The 21,096-nt window shown below is 37.6% G+C and overlaps 1 protein-coding gene across 3 annotated transcripts in view; it reads left to right on the top strand.

Annotated features, from left to right (window-relative positions):
- The window catches only part of CLPX (caseinolytic mitochondrial matrix peptidase chaperone subunit X), a 43,864-nt gene extending 28,096 nt beyond the window's left edge, over window positions 1-15,768 (top strand). For 2 of the 3 annotated variants that reach the window (XM_036438728.2, XM_036438717.2), the window contains 5 exons: window positions 424-588; window positions 5,498-5,797; window positions 9,137-9,229; window positions 11,610-11,716; window positions 13,893-15,768. In XM_036438728.2, the coding sequence (XP_036294621.1) occupies window positions 424-588; window positions 5,498-5,797; window positions 9,137-9,229; window positions 11,610-11,716; window positions 13,893-13,983 (756 nt within the window). In that variant the 3' untranslated portion in view covers window positions 13,984-15,768. The remainder of the gene's footprint in view (window positions 1-423; window positions 589-5,497; window positions 5,798-9,136; window positions 9,230-11,609; window positions 11,717-13,892) is intronic. The other variant, XM_036438735.2, reaches the window with a different exon arrangement.
- Window positions 15,769-21,096: the final 5,328 nt, after the last annotated feature.

A 21,096-nucleotide genomic window follows, 5' to 3' on the forward strand; every position in this document is an offset into this window, starting at 1 on the left:
ACCTAGCGCAACTTTGAGAGAAAAAATATAAGACACTGTCTTATTTTCGGAGAAACAGGGTAGGAGTATAATAAAAGTTTTACTTATATAAAAGATAAATCTTTTAACTATTTTGAATGTTCCTACAATGGTTGGGAACCATCTTAGAGTCAGAATTCTACAATATCTTGATGTCAAGATTGTCTTTACCATCAAAAACAACCTTTCAGTTGATTGATTCCTAAATGCATCAGCAGTCCCGAAACTATTCCAAATAAGTTTATTAATTATTAATGTGATAGTGCATTACATTTTCATGTTCTAGAAATGGAGTTTTCATTAGTTACCATAACCACATATTATTTTCCCCATTGAATCCCATTATCTAAAGTATAATAAATAATACACTTATATGATGATGCTAAAAATCATTCATTTTTTTAGGGCTTATTGAAACTACTAGAAGGCACAATAGTCAATGTTCCAGAGAAGAATTCCCGCAAGTTACGTGGAGAAACAGTACAAGTTGATACAACAAACATCCTGTTTGTTGCATCTGGTGCTTTCAATGGTTTAGACAGAATCATCAGCAGGAGAAAAAATGAAAAGGTAAGTTTTGCTGATAAGTTACTGGAATACAGAGCATTTGAAGTTACAGAGGATGGCTATTCATTTTCTATTCTCATATGTGCTGGCTGCCAATTGTGAATTTTAAAGAGTTGAGGTTTCCTTAGAGTATACCAGAAACATATTTCTAGTTTTTTAATTTTAGAGTATCAAATTAGAATATTTAAATATCATCCACATACAGGATACCCCCCCCCCAAAAAATGTATACACACCAAAGATAATAATTTAATAAAAAATTTTTTTAAATGTATAAACACTTGGTATGATTAGTCAGTACTTATTAACATACAGTTCATTTTCAAAATGTAAAAGAATCTACAGAAATTAATTTATTATTTTTTTTGTCAATGCCTGTTTCCAAACTGATGACTGTTCTGGTCCAGGCACGGCTGGTAACGTAAAGTAGTAGAATCTCAAACATCAAGAACAATTTCGTTTGGTATTTGTGTGCCATTAATTCATTGATTGTTGATGGTTTTATACCATAAATTTATCTTTTATATATCCTCATAAAAAAAAGTCAAGTGGCACTTCAGGAAAAGTTTTCTTTGTTCTAAGTTTAATCAGACTTCACCCATTATTTCAAGTCAGTTAAACCTGAAAAGGAGTGAAAAGTGAATTATCAGCTATTAAACTGTGTATATATATATTTTTGGGACTGTGTGTGTGTATTTGGACATTTCAAAAGTATAACTTGATTATATCAATTTTCTATTTCATTTAAGGAGTTATTTTATTATTTGAGGTAGGTGCTGTATCAGTAAAATTTCTGTTCATTAATCTTATTCAGTTCAATGAAGCCCAATAAAGAGCTGTCTCCATTGCCCCTGCTTACAAATGGAAGGGAGCAATTTGGGGATTGGAGCAAGGGTTGTGAATCCCACATAGTTTTTTAGATGTTTCCTGAATAGTCCTATAAACCTTGATTTTTAACTGGAATCTTATTTCTTCATATCTTCAAGGTACATGCCCAGTATTTATTTATTGATTGATTATACTAAAATGTAATATCATTATAGTAGCCCAAAAGACTTGTATTTTCCATGTGTTTTATATAATGGCTAGCCACAAATCATCCCATTTATATAACATTTTATATAACATTCTACCTAAATGAATATATCATAAATCAGCTCTTTGCTATATCACTTGCTTTAAGTCTCTCTCTCCTTGGCTTTGCATGCACTAGTTTCAATAGCAGTTTAGTAGTATAAAAATACAATGCTGCTAATGGAAGGGATGCCTATGGTAATCCCTCTGCATAGTTTAGATGAGAAAACTTTTTTTTTTTTTTAATATATTTTATTGATTTTTATACAGAGAGAAAGGGAGAGAGATAGAGAGTTAGAAACATCGATGAGAGAGAGTCATCGATCAGCTGCCCCTTGCACACCCCCTACTGGGGACATGCCCGCAACCAAGGTACATGCCTTTGACCGGAATCGAACCCGGGACCCTTCAGTCCCCAAGCCGACGCTCTATCCATTGAGCCAAACCGGTCCCGGCTAGATGAGAAAACTTTTGTACAAATACGGTACTAACAAGCCATGTAATGCTGTTATTCCTCAGTACCAGGCCTTACTCAGCATGGATAGAGTTTTTATATTCTTAATTTGGTTTGTTTTTATTTTTTGCTTTTGAAATTTTGCATAAATTAGCCAAATAAATTAGAATGACATTATTTCTGTGTGTGTGTGAGAGAGAAAGATAACTATATTTGAAATTCTGTGATCTAAGGCAGGGACTGTATTAACATGTTGAAAAGAATAGTTAAAGGTAACATGAGAAAAGAGATTAAAAGAATCTAGAAGAAAGGTTTAGGTCATATGAGGTCTTCAGGAGAGACGAAGATTAAAAAAGTTTTTCATGCCGAAACCAGTTTGGCTCAGTGGATAGAGCATTGGCCTGCGGACTGAAAGGTCTCAGGTTCGATTCTGGTCAAGGGCATGTACCTTGGTTGCGGGTACATCCCCAGTTGGGGGTGTGCAAGAGGCAGCTGATCGATGTTTCTTTCGTCGATGTTTCTAACTCTATCCTCTCTTCCTCTGTAAAAAAATCAATAAAATATATTTTATTAAAAAAAAAAAAAAAAGAATAGTAAGGCCAGAGCCTAGTGGCAGAAAATAAATAAATAAATAAATAGTAAAAAATAAAAAAGTTTTTTGCCAAAACCGTTTGGCTCAGTTGCTAGAGCACATGTGTCAAACACAAGGCCCGCGGGCCAAATCCATCCCGCCAGGCCTTGCAATGTGGCCCGCACCGCGCTGTCATCACTGCACTCCGCTGCGTTTCCATCACAATGACAGTTTATGACTATTCAGTAAACCATTCGGCCCGCGATTTAGGCTGGATTTTAGATTTTGGCCCCTTCTCTGATTGAGTTCGACACCCCTATGCTAGAGCGTCAGCCTTTGGACTGAAAGGTCCCAGGTTTGATTCCGGTCAAGGACATGTACCTTGGTTGCGGGCACATCCCCAATGTGGGGTGTGCAGAAGGCAGCTGATCGATGATTCTCTCTCATCTATGTTTCTAACTCTATCCCTTTCCCTTCCTCTCTGTAAAAAATCAATAAAATATTTACAAAAAAAAAAAAAAAAATTCCATGCCGAAACCGGTTTGGCTAAGTGGATAGAGCTTCAGTCTGTGGACTGAAAAGTCCCAGGTTCAATTCCCGTCAAGGGAATTTCTTTTAAAAAGTTTTTCATATAGATCTTTATGAAAATTCCTTTTCATAAGGGTCTTCAACAGGGATTTTATAGAGGATTAAACACATTAATGTGGGTTTTGTTTTAACCCTCACTGAAAGCTAGGGTTATAGTCTGTCTATAATAATAAAAACATAATATGCAAATTGACCAAATGGCCAAACAGCGGAACAACCATTGGGACGATCTCAGGACAAAGCTGGAGACACGAATTTCATGCATCAGGCCTCTAGTGTTAAATAATACACTTGTATTCCAACCACATCAAAATGCATGTAGGCCTAAGTTTTATCCTTTTAGCTCATGCCCTCCACTACCTCAATCTGATTGGCAAATATGTTCATCCTTTAAGACTCAATCTGTTAAATGATTAGGCAATTCCTCTGTGAAGGCTTTCTTGATCACCTCCTACCTTCATTCCCCTGTATGTGTCTTTTCCTTCTTTCCACTGCATTGTTTCCTCTACAGTTGTCCTTTATTACATCTATGATACTTTAATACCTTCCTGTGTTCTCACTTTCAGTAAGCCCTTTTAGGGTAAGGACTGTGTTCAGGTTTGTATCCCCAGTGTTTTATAATGATTGCTTAATGTTTATACTTATAATACATAAAAATATGTATACATTTATTACTAGATATGCTTATATATGAAATATGCTTAATAAATGTTTAAATTATTGAATGAAAGGTATTTTGTTTTCCTATACGCTAACTGTTCATGTACACAGCTTAAAAAATCAGAGGAATTGAATTTTTTTAAAAATGTTTTTATTGTTTTTTAGAGAGAAAGGCGGGAGAGAGGGAGAGATATAGAAACATCAATGAGAGAGGAACACCCATCAATCAGCTCCCTCCTACACACCCCCCACTGGGGATTGAGCCCCCAACCCAGGCATATGCCCTGGCCAGGAATTGAATGGTGACCTCTTGGTTACTGGGTCGACGCTCAACTGCTGAGCCACACAGGCCAGGCCAGAGGAATTGAATTTAACTTACTCTGTTTTCTCATCCATCATGTGCTTATACTTTTTAAAAATATATATATTTTATTGATTTTTTACAGAGAGGATCAGAGAGGGATAGAGAGTTAGAAACATCAATGAGAGAGAATCATTGATCAGCCGCCTCTTGCACACCCCCTACTAGGGATGTGCCTGCAACCAAGGTCCATGCCCTTGACCGGAATCGAACCCAGGACCTTTCAGCCCGCAGGCTGACGCTCTATCCACTGAGCCAAACCGGTTTCGGCAATGTGTTTATATTTTTAACAAAAGCTATATGACATATCAAAATTAAGCTTTCTGATAATTACCTAGTATAGTTCTTTTATATTGACTGAAGCAAGATCCATACACCTTAGAGATCCAACCTTTTGCAGCAGACTTAGCATTCTTGTTTGATGTCATCCTATGTGTTCTTTTTAAAATATAATCTTAAATTATTCTAATTGGGGTTGATATATGCAACCGCAAATGATTTTAATAGAATATTTAGGAGTGACTTAAGACCCTTGTGGATAATTTTTTTAAATATATTTTTATTTATTTCAGAGAGGAAGGGAGAGAGAGAGCAACATCGTTGATGAGAGAGCATCATTGGTTGTTTGCCTCCTGCACGCCCCACACTGGGGATGAAGCCTGCAATGGAGGCACATGCCCTTGACTGGAATCAAACCTAGGACCTTTTAGTCCTCAAGCTGACACTCAGTCCACTGAGCCAAACTAGCTAGGGTTGGATAATTTATTTATCAGTCTGCTTGTTCTGTAGGCACTACTCCTTTATAATACTTTATAGTATTATAAAATTAACTTTGGTAACACAATAATTACTATCTCCATTTTCACAGTTCTTACCTATTTTGGAAATCACACTAGTTTACAGGTCTCAGAAAAACCTGAAACATCATTATCTGAGTTCTAAGGGACTTCTTATCTACTAGAAATCATTCTTTGAGAGTTGGTTATTATAGGTTCTCAATTCTGAAAGTAGATAGACCTGAGTTCTAGTTCTGCCTTTACTACTTCAGCAAGGTACTTAATCTTTCTAGACCAATTTGTTTTGTTTGTAAAATGTGAATGATAATAGTACTTCTGTTGCAAAGATCACATGAGACATGCATGTAAAGTACTTAGTACATGCAGCTTCATTCTGTTATTTATAATATCCTTCTGTTCTTTGGCAGTATCTTGGATTTGGAACACAATCAAATCTTGGAAAAGGCAGAAGGGCTGCAGCTGCTGCAGACCTTGCCAATCGAAGTGGCGAATCAAATACTCACCAAGACATTGAAGAAAAAGATCGATTATTACGTCATGTAGAAGCCAGAGATCTCATTGAATTTGGCATGATTCCTGAGTTTGTGGGACGGTTGCCTGTGGTAGTTCCTTTACATAGCCTAGATGAGAAAACACTTGTACAAATACTAACTGAGCCACGTAATGCTGTTATTCCTCAATACCAGGCCTTATTCAGCATGGATAAGGTTAGATTTTTATTTTTCATACTTAACGATAATTTATGTTTTTTTTTGCTATTGAAATTGCATATATTTGCATCATGTATATATATATATATGACTAATATGCTAAGTGTCCAACCATTTGTTCAACCAGTTGCTATGACATCCATTGGCCACGAGAGGACAGACGCTCCAACCAATATTTAGCTTGCTGCTGGGGTCCCGCAGATTGGGACTGGGCGAGACAGTCCAGACATGCCCTGGAGCTTCCCAAGGTCCTTCCCCAGCCCCGATCCTGCACTGGTGGGGTCACTTGGCCTGGCCTGTGCCCTCTTGCAATCCAGGATCCCTCAGGATGTCGGAGAGCCAGTGTTGGCCTGATTCCTGCAGGCCAGGTTGAGGGATCCCACCAGTGAATGAAGCTGTACACAGACCTCTAGTATTATAAAAAATAAAAAAGCAGTCATGTTCATCTGGAATACTAGCCTTTTCCTCATTAAATATCTAGGAATCAGGGAAGGTACATTTTGTTATAGTAGACATTTAGGAGTTGGCTTTATTTGTCACAATTAAAATCTTCATTGTATTTTAAAGTTTAAAGATAGATAAATATATATATACTAGAGGTCTGATGCATGAAATTCGTGTAAGAGTAGACCTTCCTTCCCCCAGCTGCCGGCACCAGTCTCCCTCTGGCTGCCAGCAGGCACCGGGCCCCAGGCTTCCCAAGAAGCCCCAGCTTTGTCCAGAAGGACGTCCTGTCTAATTAGCATATTACACTTTTATTATTATAGATTATTCCAGCAGCCTACTCTAAACCCCTCAAGCCAGTCACAGGATTGTCCTTTCAGCCTTTACATTCTAAATGCTTTTGTTGTGATATACTGTGTATACATACTTTGATACGATTTTTTTCTATAAAGTTTTTTTTTTTAAATATATTTTATTGATTTTTGTACAGAGTGGGAGAGAGAGAGAGAGTTTGAAACATCAATGAGAGAGAGTCATCAATCAGCTGCCTCTTGCACACCCCCTACTGGGGATATGCCCGCAACCAAGGTACATGCCCTTGACCGGAATTGAACCCGGGGCCCTTCAGTCCCCAAGCCGACACTCTATCCATTGAGCCAAACCGGTCCCGGCTCTATAAAGTTTTATTAGCTCCCACATCTACTTCTCTACTACAGGTACCTGGAGGTTACTCAGACCCACATAATCAATCTGATAGCAAATGTTTTGGGTCTTTTTAACTTAGTATCTCTAAATATTAGTCTCCTCTCCATTGCCATTACCACTACCTCAACTCAAGCTCCTTTATCATTCTTCACCTTGACTGCATGAATTTGGTTCCTAATTGATCAGTTTCCCTGTCTCAAATCTGTCTATGACCATCACCACTGTCATTATCTTCCACTTTACTTCCAGATCGGACCGTTTTTAAATTATTAAGCACAGTGCCCAGCAAACAGCTATTAAGTTCTTTTTTTTGTTTGTTGTTTGTTTGTTTGTTTTTATAATAAATCTTCATTGTTCAGATTATTACAGGTGTTCCTCTTCCCCCGACCCTCCATAGCTCCCCTCCACCTGATTCCCAACTCCACCCCATGCCCTTACCCCCGCCACCATCTTCATCCATAAGTGTAAGATTTTTGTCCAATCTCTTCCCACACCCCTCAGACCCTCTTTCCCCTGAGATGTTGTTAGTCCAATCCCTTTCTATGTCCCTGATTCTATTATATAGACCAGTCCATTTTGTTCTTCAGATTTTTTTATTCACTTGATTTTTAGATTCACTTGTTGGTAGGTATGTATTTGATGTCTTTTTCTTTTTCCTCTTCTTAAAGAATACCCTTCAACATTTCATGTAGTCCTGGTTTGGTGTTGATAAACTCCTTTAACTTTTTCTTGTCTGTGAAGGTCTTTATCTGACCTTCAATTCTGAATGATAGCTTTGCTGGGTAGAGTAATCTTCGTTGTAGGTTCTTGTTGTTCATCATTTTGAATATTTCTTGCCACTCCCTTCTGGCCTGCATAGTTTTTGTTGAGAAATCAGCTGACAGTCGTATGGGTACTCCCTTGTAGGTAACTAGTTGTTTTTCTCTTGCTGCTTGTAAGATTTTCTCTTTGTCTTTTGCCCTTGGCATTTTAATTATGATGTTTCTTGGTGTGGTCATCTTAGCTATTAAGTTCTTAATAAATATTTATTGAATGAATAAACAAAACTAATTATCTTATACCCCTCCTTAAAGTCCTTCTTGATCCCTTGGTCTTACTTAGATACCCACATTTTGGTGCTCCCTTAGCACAATGTGCATACATACACTGTGTTGTAACTGGTAATTTGCTAATTTTTCACCACCCAGTGGAGTAAGTTCTTTGAGGTAAAATAGAATGTCTCATTCATCATTCAGTCTCTAAAATATAATCACATAAGGGGTTCAATAATTGTTGAATGAAAGTCCAGGTTAATCTAGGAAAAAAAAAACCTTTTCAAGAATTAAGGGCAAATTAGGTTAATTGATAAAAGCAAGTGGTGGGTTTTTTGTTGTTGTTTATCAGAGAGAGAGAGAGAAACAACACTATGAAAGAGAAACATTGCTAGATTGCCTCCCACAGGCACCCCAACCAGGGAAACCAGAGATTGAACCTGTGACATTAGCTTGTGCCCTGACCAGAAATCAAACCTGCCACCCTCTGGTGGATGGGACGACATTCCAACCAACTGAGCCATACCAGCCAGGGCAAGTAGTGCTTCTTCAAAACACCATGAGAGACAAATATCTCACTTAGATTTTATATTTCCTGGAGGTAGGAATTAATAACCAAAGTTATTTAATACTAAGATTTTGTAAAATTTAATGTTCCAAAGTATTTTGAAAATGTCTTCGGGGTATATTCTCAATAATTTGAACTCTGTTTTGAAATGTGTGGTAATTTACAGAGGTTTTTCTAAAGTAATTTAGTAATACTCTTTAAAATGTATGTTTTCTAGCCGAGACCGGTTTGGCTCAATGGATAGAGCGTCGGCTTGGGGACTGAAGGGTCCCGGGTTCGATTCCAGTCAAGGGCATGAACATTGGTTGTGGGCATATCCCCAGTAGGGGGTGTGCAAGAGGCAGTTGATCGATGACTCTCTCTCATCGATGTTTCTAGCTCTCTATCTCTGGCCCCGTATTTCTAAGTGAATCGCTTAGCCCTCTGGCTCTTTCTTATCTGTAAAGTCTGGGCATTGGTTCCTTTTTGTTCTACGTAGACTAGTAATAGTGGTAGGTAGTAATAATTAATAGATCAAAAGCTATATGGTTATATTAAGAAAATATCAAGTATTATCTAAATTCTTATTTCTTTTAAATCTATTTTTAGTGTGAACTGAATGTTACTGAGGATGCTTTGAAAGCTATAGCCAGATTGGCACTAGAACGAAAAACAGGTGCACGAGGTCTTCGGTCCATAATGGTAAGTTGGTGTTGTTATTACAAAAACTAGATTATTTATTGATCTTAGTTTTGAGAATATTAACACTCCATGTTTTTCCTTTGGAAATATATCCAGAGAGTTGCCCAAGTGCTTTTATGGTTTTTTAAAATTGTCATAGTAGTTTATATTTTTCTTCTTTCTAAAAAGAAACAAGATATTTGCAACAAAGGATTCACATAATATGATTAATGAAATAGAGAAAAATCAGGATCAAGGGAGGGAGAATTTCAGAAAATTCTACACAGGCCTTTGGACTAAGCCCTAGAGAGCCTTTTCAGACCCATTGAAATCCTCATTTTTATGTGTGTTTGCTTGAAATTTATTTGCAAATACCTTGATCCTATACCCCTCAACTTTTCAGTATGCTATGAACTATTTTTTATTTTGTAACAAATCCTAGAGACCCAGCCTAGTTTTAGCCACAATCCACTTTCTTCTGTAGAGCTCACGCTCCTACCTGCACTGTCTGGCTGTACAGGTGTTACTATTTCCCTACATGCTTCCAAAGCAAAATCATTTTGCTATTTTCTTTTAAGGATTTCACTGCTAAATATTACTTCTGTCATCTCAGTAGGACATTTTGAGATTATATAGTCAGACCTCATTTCTCAATTATTTCCCATCTTGAACAGTTCAGTTTTGAACCAAACTCACAGAAAAAAAAAGTCTTAGTTATCAAACCTGATAGGATGATAATGCAGCATGACAAAAAGTGTCTCGAAGGCAACAAACAAAAGAGAGAATACTTTCGTTGCTGGCAGAAAAACAATTAGCACAATTTTAAAGCATAAAGAGACCATCAAGAGTGCTCATGTTGCTAAGGGTGTGAAAGAAACATTGAAAACCGGCAGTTGAACAGGTAGAAAAACTTGTTGATTTGGATAAATGAAAAGCAGTTAGCCAGTGACAGCATTTAGGAGGCAATAATACATGAACAAACAAAAATGCTGCATACAGACCTGAAAGACACCCCTGGAACAAGTGCTGAAAGTGGTTCCTTTAAGTTTAGTAGGGGTGGTTTGATAAATTGAAGAAGTGTTTGTTTATAGGTTAAACAGTACGTTAGACATACTGTATGTAAGAAAGGATAAAATGGAATTATTTGGGTGTCTGAAACGGATTAATTCAATTTGCATTATTTCTAATGGGAAAAAATTATTCCATTTTTTTAAACAAATCACTTCTTGAACAGTCTTCTGGAATGAATTAAGTTTGAGACCCGAGGTTCTACTGCACTGTATAATGAAGGCCTAGACTTTAGGTGCTACTGATTAAGGACAAATTTATATAAAAAATACACACTAGAAAAGCAGGTGATAGTGTTGACATTTTATAAGAAATTTGTCGTACTCAACCAATATTTATTATACAGTGCTTGACATTAGTGTTACCTACACAAAAATTAGGTTTCTGTTTTAACTGTCACAAGGTATGTTATATTTTATGTTTGCTTATCTTCTGAGATAACTTAAGAGGCAGTTGATTGGTTTTGAACAACTGTAGTTATACAAAGAACAATCTTTTATTTTTGTTTTCAAATGACATTACTATACAAAGTAATTGTGGTCTGATCATAATTTTGATTAGTTTGAGTCAAGTCAGATTTTCCTTAAAATGGAATATAACCCAGCCCCAACTTTTAGGCAAAACTAGTTTCCTTTAGTGAAGTTTTCTTTAATATGTTTTCATTGAATTTTTTTTTTCTTTTTTTTTTTTTTTTTTAGGGATCGGTAGGGAAAGGAAGAGAGAGAGAGAAATATAAGTGATGAGAGAGAATTATCAGTTAGCTACCTCATCCATGCCCCCTATTGGGGATCGAGCCTGCAACCCAGTCATGTGCCCTAACTAGGAATCGAACCCTGACCTCCTGGTTCATAGGTCAATGTTCAGCCACAGAGCCACATCAGCTGGGCATTAGTAAACAACTTTAAATCTGCTGTAGCACTTGAGACAAATGCTTATTTGAAGTCATGGTAAAAATTGAAGAGCCTGGTAGAGATGATTTTACAACTCATCATTTTTTAATAAGACTAGTCATAGAATATGCCAGGAATGCTTTTGAGAAACATCCGAATCCAAAAGTATGTAGTGCTTTTGTATGTGCATGGTGACCTAAGTAGGCAGAAGTACAGACAAATAGCTTTCCTTATAGAATTACTTCTTTCTGAATTTATTTAGAAGCTGTTTTAATATGGATATAAAAACTTTTACATTGATTTTTGCAGCTCTCAGTTCCTGGTACAAAATAAGACTCAGTAATGTTTACTGAGTTAATGACTTTATTTGTTGCCTGTGGAATACAAGTATGTTATATGTAATCTCAGTTTTCCATGCCATTTATTATTTTTTGTCACTTTAGGAAAAGCTGTTATTAGAACCAATGTTCGAAGTCCCTAATTCTGATATTGTATGTGTGGAGGTTGACAAAGAAGTAGTAGAAGGAAAAAAGGAACCAGGATACATCCGGTAAGGTATTCTGTCAAGCTAGAACACATCTAAAATTTAAGAATAGCTCTTCAGTGCTGTAATTTATTGGTTTGTCATAAAAATTGCATAAAAATCTTTATATTCATAAAGGAAGCAATAATCTCATAGGGAGTGGTTTCTGTAGAAAAATGTTCTCATTTTGGTTTATAAAATAACTAGTGGCCCAGTACATGAAATCCATGCATGGAGGTGAGGGTCCCCTCATCCCAGCCGGCACCCTCACCAATCCGGGACCTCTCAGGGGATGTCTGACTGCCAGTTTAGGCCTGACCCCGGGGATCGAGCCTAAACCAGCAGTCAGACATCCCTCTCACAATCCTGGACCGCTGGCTCCTCATTGCTCACCTGCCTGCCTGCCAGCCAGGTCGCCCCCAACTACTCGCTCTCTGCTGGCCTGGTCACTCCACACTGCCTCTAAGTGCTGGCCTGATCACCGCTTACTGCCTCCCCCCGCCGGCCTGATAACCTCCAACTGCCCCCCTGCCAACCTAATCACTCCCAACTGCCCCTCCTTTCTTCCCCCCCCACACCCACGCGCCAGCTTGGTCACCCCCTTCTGCCCCCCACTGGCCTGGTCACCCCCCAACTGTCACCCCTGCCAGCCTGTTTGCCCCATGCAGCCTGCTGCTCAGTCGTTTGGTCGTCCCTTACTAACCCCCCTGTTGGCCTGGTTGCCCCACACACCCTGCTTGTTCAGTCATTTGGTTGTCCCTCATCCCCATGCTGGCCTGATCATAGGCAGCTATCTTTTGAGGGTGTGAGAGTTAATTTGCATATTACCTCTTTATTATATAGGATAGTTTGTGAATCTTTTGAAAATTGATCTTCAAAATTGGCTTCTACTTTTTCCATTAAGGAAGAAGACTTAAAGAGACATAAAAGTAATCCAAATGAAAAAATTTAAGTGAACTTTACTGCTAATTCTGTAACTTATGAGTGACTTGTTTTATGTCTTTCACAAGATCAAAACTTTGTAGACATATTTTTTTCTCTCATTTGTATCATATCAGTTGACAAATTTGATACATCTTTCATACTATATTGGCAATTACTCACAGTATAACAGCCATAGACAGTCTGTAAATGAATGAGGATGTTTGTATTACACTAAGTCTTTATTTACAAAAACAGATGATGGGCCTGTAGGCTATAGTTTACTGACCTAATCTATTCAATAAATATTTATTATTTAGTGCTTAAAATTAATGTTAACTATACAGAAACTAGATTTCTGTTTACTGTCACAAGGTATATTTTTTTGCTTATCTTCTGAGATAACTTAGGAGGCAGTTAATTGAATTTGAACAACTTTAGTTATTCAGAGAACACCTTTTATTTTTGTTTTTAAATGACATTACTATATAAAGGAATTGTAGTGGTCTGATCATAATTTTGATTAATTTGAGTTAAGCCATATTTAGTCAGAGCTTGATCTTTACCATAGACATGTGTAAAAGTCAAGCATTTGAGTTGAAATAATAGGCTCTAGCTACTTGCTGGAAAATGGATTTTTTTAATTTTAATTTTTAAATGTATTTTATTGATTTTTTACAGACAGGAAGAGAAAGGGTTAGAGAGTTAGAAACATCGATGAGAGAGAATCATCGCTGCCTCCTGCACACCCCCTACTGGGGATGTGCCCTCCACTAAGGTACATGTCCTTGACCAGAATCGAACCCGGGACCTTCCAGTCCGCAGGCCGACGCTCTATCCACTGAGCAAAACCGGTTTTGGCTGGAAAATTGATTTTTTTTAAAAATCCTCTCCTGAGGACATGTTCATTGGTTTTTAGAGAGGAAGGGAGGATGGGAGAAAGGGAGAAGAAGAGGGACGGGGGAGTGGGAGAGGGAGAGTGGGAGAGGGAGAGGGAAACGTTGATGTGAGAGAGAAATATTGTTTGCCTTCTGCATGCAGCCCAACCAGGGATCAAACCTGTAAACCTATATATGTGCCCTGACCAGGAAGCGAGCCCACAACTTTTTGGTGCACAGGACAACATTCTAATTAACTGAGCCACACTGGCTAGGGCGAAATGGATTTTTTTAAGCCTTGTTTTCAATTTATTTCAGTAATACATTTGTGAAGGAGAATGTTGAGCCTAGACATCATGTTTACTCTCCATTTTTATTTTTAAAATTTATGGTTTTTATTGTAGGGCTCCAACAAAAGAATCCTCTGAAGAGGAGTATGATTCTGGAGTTGAAGAAGAAGGATGGCCTCGCCAAGCAGATGCTGCAAACAGCTAAATTGTCAGACTTTGGTCCTGTATATAAAGCTTTTCCTTCTGTGGTTAGGGTCATAACTGTCTCTACAGTCTGACATTAAAAGCATTGGATCTGTCTTGGATATCATACATGGTCAGAAGCCTTTAGAATAAAAATCAGATCATGTATATTAAGTAACATCACATTGATTGGTACAAAAGACATTATGTGGACTTTAATGACACAGGGTTCAGTGATAAAATGTACATTATTTTGGTTCAGTTTTTAAAAAATATATGCTAAAACAAAATTCTAAGGAGTTCTTTTAAGCAATGCAGATGTTGCAATAACTGTGGATTTTACAATAATGTTACTCTACAAATGGGAAAATAAATTCTTTAAAATTGAAGATTGAGATACCATTCTTTAATCTTTTTACCCATGTTTGTTTCCTGAAAAATATTAGAATTTTATTTATCTTAAACATTGGAAGAGGTAGTTTCCAAGTAGTTGAAATTTTCATGGAGAAAGTACCCTGAAGAACCATATTTTAACGATTTGTTTAAGCTGTATTCTTAGTCTTACTTGCTATTGCATGACACTAACTTCCCAATTGGTACTATAAGAAAGGCCAATCTCTTCTGATTGTCTGATTTATTTGCCATCTTGAATGCATTTTAGTACTAGGAGCGAGCAGATGGAATTGAAGTCTGCCTTAAATCTTCAGGAAAAGACTACATCTAATTCTAAAAGTAGCATGCAGCATCAGTCATGCAATAACTGAACTAAATAAAATATCCTAATACTGTTCATTTTATTAAAATACTCAGCTAGTTTTTTTTTTGTTTTGTTTTTCTGTGTGCTGGATATTTGCCTAATTTTTTGGCTTCATTGAACATTAAAGAAAACTGCTATCAGCATAAGTTAATGTGGTCACACTAAAATATAAGTTATTAATCCTTGTTATAGGGTGGGACAAAAGATTACAGTTCATATGGAAAATAATACAATAATTAATAAATATAATGCAAGAGTAAACTTTCGCATACAACTATAAACCTATTTTTGCCCCAGTCTGCATATAATTAAACAGTGGGGGAAATTGGAGGAACTTAAAAATGAAAATTACTTGTTTGCATAAATATTAAAATATTTGGGTACCTTTTAAGCTTCTTCTTCCCTTCTATAATGTTGATGTAATTTTTTATACTATTTGGTTCAAACTTATTTGAAATTGTTTAAATCAAAGTACATTGAAATTTTTGTTGTTTTTTTTGGTTTATAAATGTTTTTATTTTTTGGTTTATAGACTCTTTAAGTTTTCCTTCTACCACCCTTTTCTCAGGAAGAAAACCTTAAGCTTTTAAGCAACTTCTAAATCCTGTTGATGAAGAGTTGGGCTTTCTCTGATGTAATAAGAGATGTGAGATATCTATAGCTGAGGTAGAACCAGAAATGCACTTTTGCAGAGTGTTAAGTCTGACTGCTATAGTGTGGAACAGAAACAACTATCCTTGTTAGTCTTCATAGGAATGGTTAAAATTTTCTCAGGAAGTTTTTCATATTATAATTGTTCATTATCTTTCTCTTATGACATCATTATTTTCCTTTTTGTAGAGTGAAAATTGAAGTAGCTACTAAGTACATTAAGAGTAATCCTCCAGAAATGGACTTGGAGACGTTTTAGTCACAATGGTTCACATTGGTTTGGAAGTTGTTAACGAAACATAATCAATGTTTTTAAATCAAACTCAACTGAGTATAACTACGATTTGTATCTTGAAACTTATGTTTTGGCATTTGAATAAAACAAAAGGACTAAATGAATGCCAATGTGGTGGTGTGTCCATAATGCAGTACCATTTTTAAAAGGACACAGATATCATGAGCTGCTGTATTCCAATGTTTAATTAATCCTTGGCACTTTTATATTCTACTAATTCTCCTAACTTCAAATTCCACAGAAAAAAAGAGACTATATAAGGATTATGTTGAAAGTTCTTACATATCTTTCATTGACCTCACACTAGGTACACAGACCAAGCTTTTCAAGAACATTACTAGTCTAGTAGGGGAAGTAAACACAAACATCAGTGCATTATAATAATGGAAGTGAGGTGGGTGCCAGGTGTGCATAAAGGTTAGTGGCCCAGATGATCTGGAAGAGCAAGTATGACTTCCAGAAAAGAGTAATGAAAATACCGGAAATCTTAAACAATAACAAGGGAGCTTTATGAGTTGAGAAATAGGCAACAAGGATGATTTTACATTCCTGCTGAGATGACCACGTATTCTCTCCTCCATTCAACTGAAGACTTTGCCTCATATTTCATTGAGATACCATCAGAAGATTAAAGTCATCTTCCCATCATCAAATCTGTAAATCTACCTGCTTCAGCACCCAATCTTTTCTCGAATTACAACTGAAGAATCCCTCTTACCCAAACTCAGTCATTAGCAGATCCCATCATCCCCTCTCATTTCTCAACACCTTTATTTCTTTTGTCACTATGTCCTCTAAATTATTTGTCCCTTATGCCAGATTAGCTACTTGTAATTTTATGCAGAAAGGAGAAGGGCATTAAAAGGATTTTAAGTAGCCCTGGCTGGTGTGGCTCAATTGGTTAAGCATAGTCCCTGTACACTGAATGTCACCAGTATGATTCCTGTCAGGGCCCATGCCTAGGTTTCAGGCTAGATCCCCATTTGGAGTGTGTATGGGAGGCAGCCAATAGATGTTCCTCCTCTCAAAAGGGGGTGGAGAGTTTAGTAGAAAAAGACATTAGATGTGTTATTTTTTCCCCCCGCATTTAAAAAAAAATTCTTATTGTTGAAAGTATTATATATGTCTCCTTTTCACCCATTGACCTCTACCAGCCTGCTCCCGCCTCCCAGCACAAGTCTAACCCCCTATTGTCTGTGTCCATTTGATTATGCCTATATGCATGCATATAGGTCTTTTGATTGATCTCTTACCCTTCCCTCAACCTCCCCTGCCTTTCCTCTGAGGATTGGCGGACTGATCCTTCTATGTCTCTGGACCTATTTTTTGTTCACTAGTTTATGTTCATTACATTCCACAAATGAGTGAGATCATGTAATATTTATCTTTCTTTGGCTCATTTCACTTAGCATAATGCTCTCTATGTCCATCCATGCTATTGCAAATGGTAAGTTCTTTTTTTTTTAGAGTAGCATAGTATTCCATTGTGTAGATGTACCAGTTTTTTAATCCTCTGCTGATGGGCACTTAGGCTGTTTCCAAATCTTAGCTATTGCAAATTGTGCTGCTATGAACATAGGGGTACATATATTCTTTCTGATTGGTATTTCTGATTTCTTGGGTTATATTCTTAGGAGTGGAATTACTGGATAAAATTGGAGTTCCATTTTTAATTTTATGAGAAAACTCCACACAGTTTTCCACAATGTCTGTACAAGTTTACATTTCTACCAGCAGTGTATGAGGGTACCTTTTTCTCCACATCCTCTCTAGCACTTGTTGATGATGGCCATTATGACAAGCGTGAGATGGTACCTCATCATCTTGATTTGCTTCTCTCAGATTATTAGTGACTGAGCATTTTTTTATATGCCTCTTGGCCTGTGTATGTCCACTTTCGAAAAGTGTCTATTTAGGCCCTTTGCCCATTTTTTGATTGGATTGTTTATTTTCCTTTCATTAAATTGTATGAGTTTCCTATAAATTTATCAGATTAAACCCTCATTGGATGTAACATTGGCAAAAAGTTCTCCCATGTGGTGGGCTCTCTTGTTTTGTTGATGGTTTCTTTTGCTGTGCAGAGCTTTTTATTTTCATGTAGTCCCATTTGTTTATTTTCTCCTTAGATTCCATTGTCCTAGGAGATGTATGGGTAAATATATTGCTACAAGATATGTCATATTTTGCTGCCTATGGATTCTTCTACGATTTTTATGATTTCCCATCTTATGTTTAAATCTTCTATTCATTTTGAGTTTATATGTGTGTATGGTGTAAGTTGGTGGTCTACGGAGAAACCAAGAAGGTGGCATAGTAAACCCCTCAACTGCTGCCATGCACAAGAATTTCAAAACTATAACTAAAAGAATGGATATCATCCAAAACCACAGGAAAGCTGGCTGAGTGGAAATTCTACAACTAGAAGGAAAGAAAGAAGCTCACAGGAAATCAGAGCTGCAAAGGACTGAGGTACAAAGACACGCACACAGAGAGGAAGGGCAGCTGAGTGCCTGGCTGGCTTTCTCTGGTGGGAGAGAGAAGGAAGTCCCCAATTGCACTGAACCCCAGTTCCGACTGCACTGAACCTCAGTTCCAGGCAAGCCAGGGGGAGTCTGGACTGTTGGGCGGAAAGTCGGGAGCCGAGGAAGGCAGAGGTCTGTAAGCACGCGCAAGGGCAAGGCTGATGGGAAGCCAAGACTGCTCAGCCCTGAGATTCTGCCCCATTCAAACTGAGCACAGAGGCTTTTGCAATTTTGCAAGTCTTTGTCTCATAAGGATGTCTCCAGTACAGAAGTTCTCCCATTGTAGACATAGCTGATCCTCATAGCCAATTGGCCTGGAGGTCAATTCCTCCCAGTGATACCAACAACAATCAAGACTTAACTACAAAACTGCACACAGCCCACAAAGGGTGCACAAGTAGTGTCCACCTCAGGTAACTGGGCAGGCTGAGCCACTGGGCCCTATAGGACACCTAGTACATAAAGCCACTCTTATCAACTCAGGGAAGAAGCCAAAATGCAAAGAAAAGAAACAGGTCACAAATGACAAAAATGGAAGAAAGCTAACAACTGGATATAGAGTTTATTATTATTTTTTAAATATATTTTATTGATTTTTCACAGAGAGGAAGAGAAGACGGATAAAGAGTTAGAAAAACTGATGAGAGAGAATCATCAATCAGCTGCCTCTTGCACATCCCCCACTGGGGATGTTCCCACAACCAAGTTACATGTCCCAGGAATCAAACCTGGGACCTTTCAGTCCACAGGCCAACGCTCTATCCACTGAGCCAAACCGGTTTTGGCTGGATATAGAGTTTAAAACCACGGTTATAAGTTTTTTCAAAATTTTCTAGAAAAGGCCAATAAATTTAGCGAGACCCTCAAGGATGTGAAAAAGGACCAACTAGAAATTAAATATAAACTGATTGAAATAAAAAATATTATACAGAGACCCAACAGCAGACTAGAGGAACACAAGAATTAAGTCAAAGATTTGAAATACAAAGAAGCAAAAAACCCTCAACTAGAAAAGCAAAAAGTATCCAAAAAGTTGAAGATAGTGTAAGAAGTCTCTGGGACAACTTCAAGCGTACCAACATCAGAATTATGGGGGTCCCAGAAGAAGAGAGCAAGATAATTGAAGACATGTTTTAAGAAATAATGACTGAAAACTTCCCCCACCTGGTGAAAGAATTAGACTTACAAGCCCAGGAAGCGCACAGAACCCCAAACAAAAGGAATCCAAAGAGGACCACACCAAGACACATCATAATTAAAATGCCAAGAGCAAAAGACAGAATATTAAAAGCAACGAGATTTAAAAAAAAAAAAAAAAAAAAAAAGTTACCTACAAGGGAGCACCCATAGGATTAGCTGATTTCTCAACAGAAACTGCAGGCCAGACGGGAGTAGCAAGAAATATTCAAAGTACTGTAATGAATAGCAAGAACCTACAACCAAGATTACCCAGCAAAGTTATCATTCAGAATTGAGGGTCAGATAAAGAGCTCAACAGATAAGAAAAAGCTAAAGGAGTTAATCACCAAACCAGTATTATATGAAATGCTGAAAGGTATTCTGGAAGAAGAGGAAGAAGAAAAAAGTAAAGATAAAAATTATGAACAACAAATACTTATCTAGCAACAAGTGAACCTAAAAGTCAAGTGAATTAAAAGTCTGATGAACACGCCAGGACCGGTTTGGCTCAGTGGATAGAGCGTCGGCCTGCGGACTGAAGGGTCCCGGGTTTGATTCCGGTCAAGGGCATGTACCTTGGTTGCGGGCACATCTCCAGTGGGGTGTGTGTAGGAGGCAGCTGATCGATGATTCTCTCTCATCGATGTTTCTAACTCTCTATCCCTCTCTCTTCCTCTCTGTGAAAAATCAATAAAATATATATTTTTTTAAAAAATAAAAAAGTCTGATGAACAGAATAAACTGGTGAATATAATAGAATTGGGCATAGAAAGGGAAGTGGACTGATAATTCTCAGGGGGGAAATGGAAAGGGGGGTGCAGGAAAAGACTGGACAAAAAACACACCTATGGATGAGGACAGTGGGAGGGAGGTAAGGGCAGAAGGTGGGGTGGGAACTGGGTGAAGGGGAGTTATGGGGGGAAAGGAGAAACTAGTAATCTGAACAATAAAGATTTATTAATATTTTTTTAAAAATTGAGCTATTAGCTCTTAAAATGTATACACTTTGGGTGATACCCTATATAAAGTTAGCCATGCCTTACCTAATACGTTTTAAGATAAGCCTTTAAATGTTATGCAGAATATTACGAATTACTCAATACATAAGATACAAGTAAATATTACAAAGAGTTTCTGAGAAACATAGGAGGTCTTTCGGGAAGTGGGGTCAGGCTTTGATTGTTTTTTTTCATGGGATAGAGCTGGGCTCTTACCCAAAAGGGCATCCATTACTTTTTCCCAGCTGGTGTGGATCAATGGTTGAATGTTGGTCCATGTACCAACAGGTCAATGGTTCGATTCCCAGTCAGGGTGTATGCCCAGGTGGCTGGCTCAATCCCCAGTAGGAGGTGTGCAGGAGGCAACCAATCTGATTCTCATCCATGTTTCTATCCCTCTCCCTTCTTTGAAATCAATAAAACTATATTTTAAAGAACTAAACATACAACTGCCATGTGACTCAGCAATTGCACTCTGGGCATTTACTCCAATGCAATGAAGGTTTATGGTCACAGAAAACCCCGCATGCAAGTTTTATAGCGGCTTTATTCATGATAGCCCCAAAGTGGAAATATCCTTCAACAAATGAATGATGAAACCAAGTGTTTTACTTTACCCACACTTGTTTTGCACACTTTTATTGCAATAAAAGGGAACGCTATTTGTACAACAACCTGGATGAATCTCCAAAGTATTATACTGAGTGAAAAAAGGGAGTCCCAAAAGGTTATG

The sequence above is a fragment of the Pipistrellus kuhlii genome, unplaced genomic scaffold, assembly GCF_014108245.1.
Source record: "Pipistrellus kuhlii isolate mPipKuh1 unplaced genomic scaffold, mPipKuh1.p scaffold_m20_p_1, whole genome shotgun sequence".
In the NCBI taxonomy this organism is placed as follows: Eukaryota; Metazoa; Chordata; class Mammalia; order Chiroptera; family Vespertilionidae; genus Pipistrellus; species Pipistrellus kuhlii.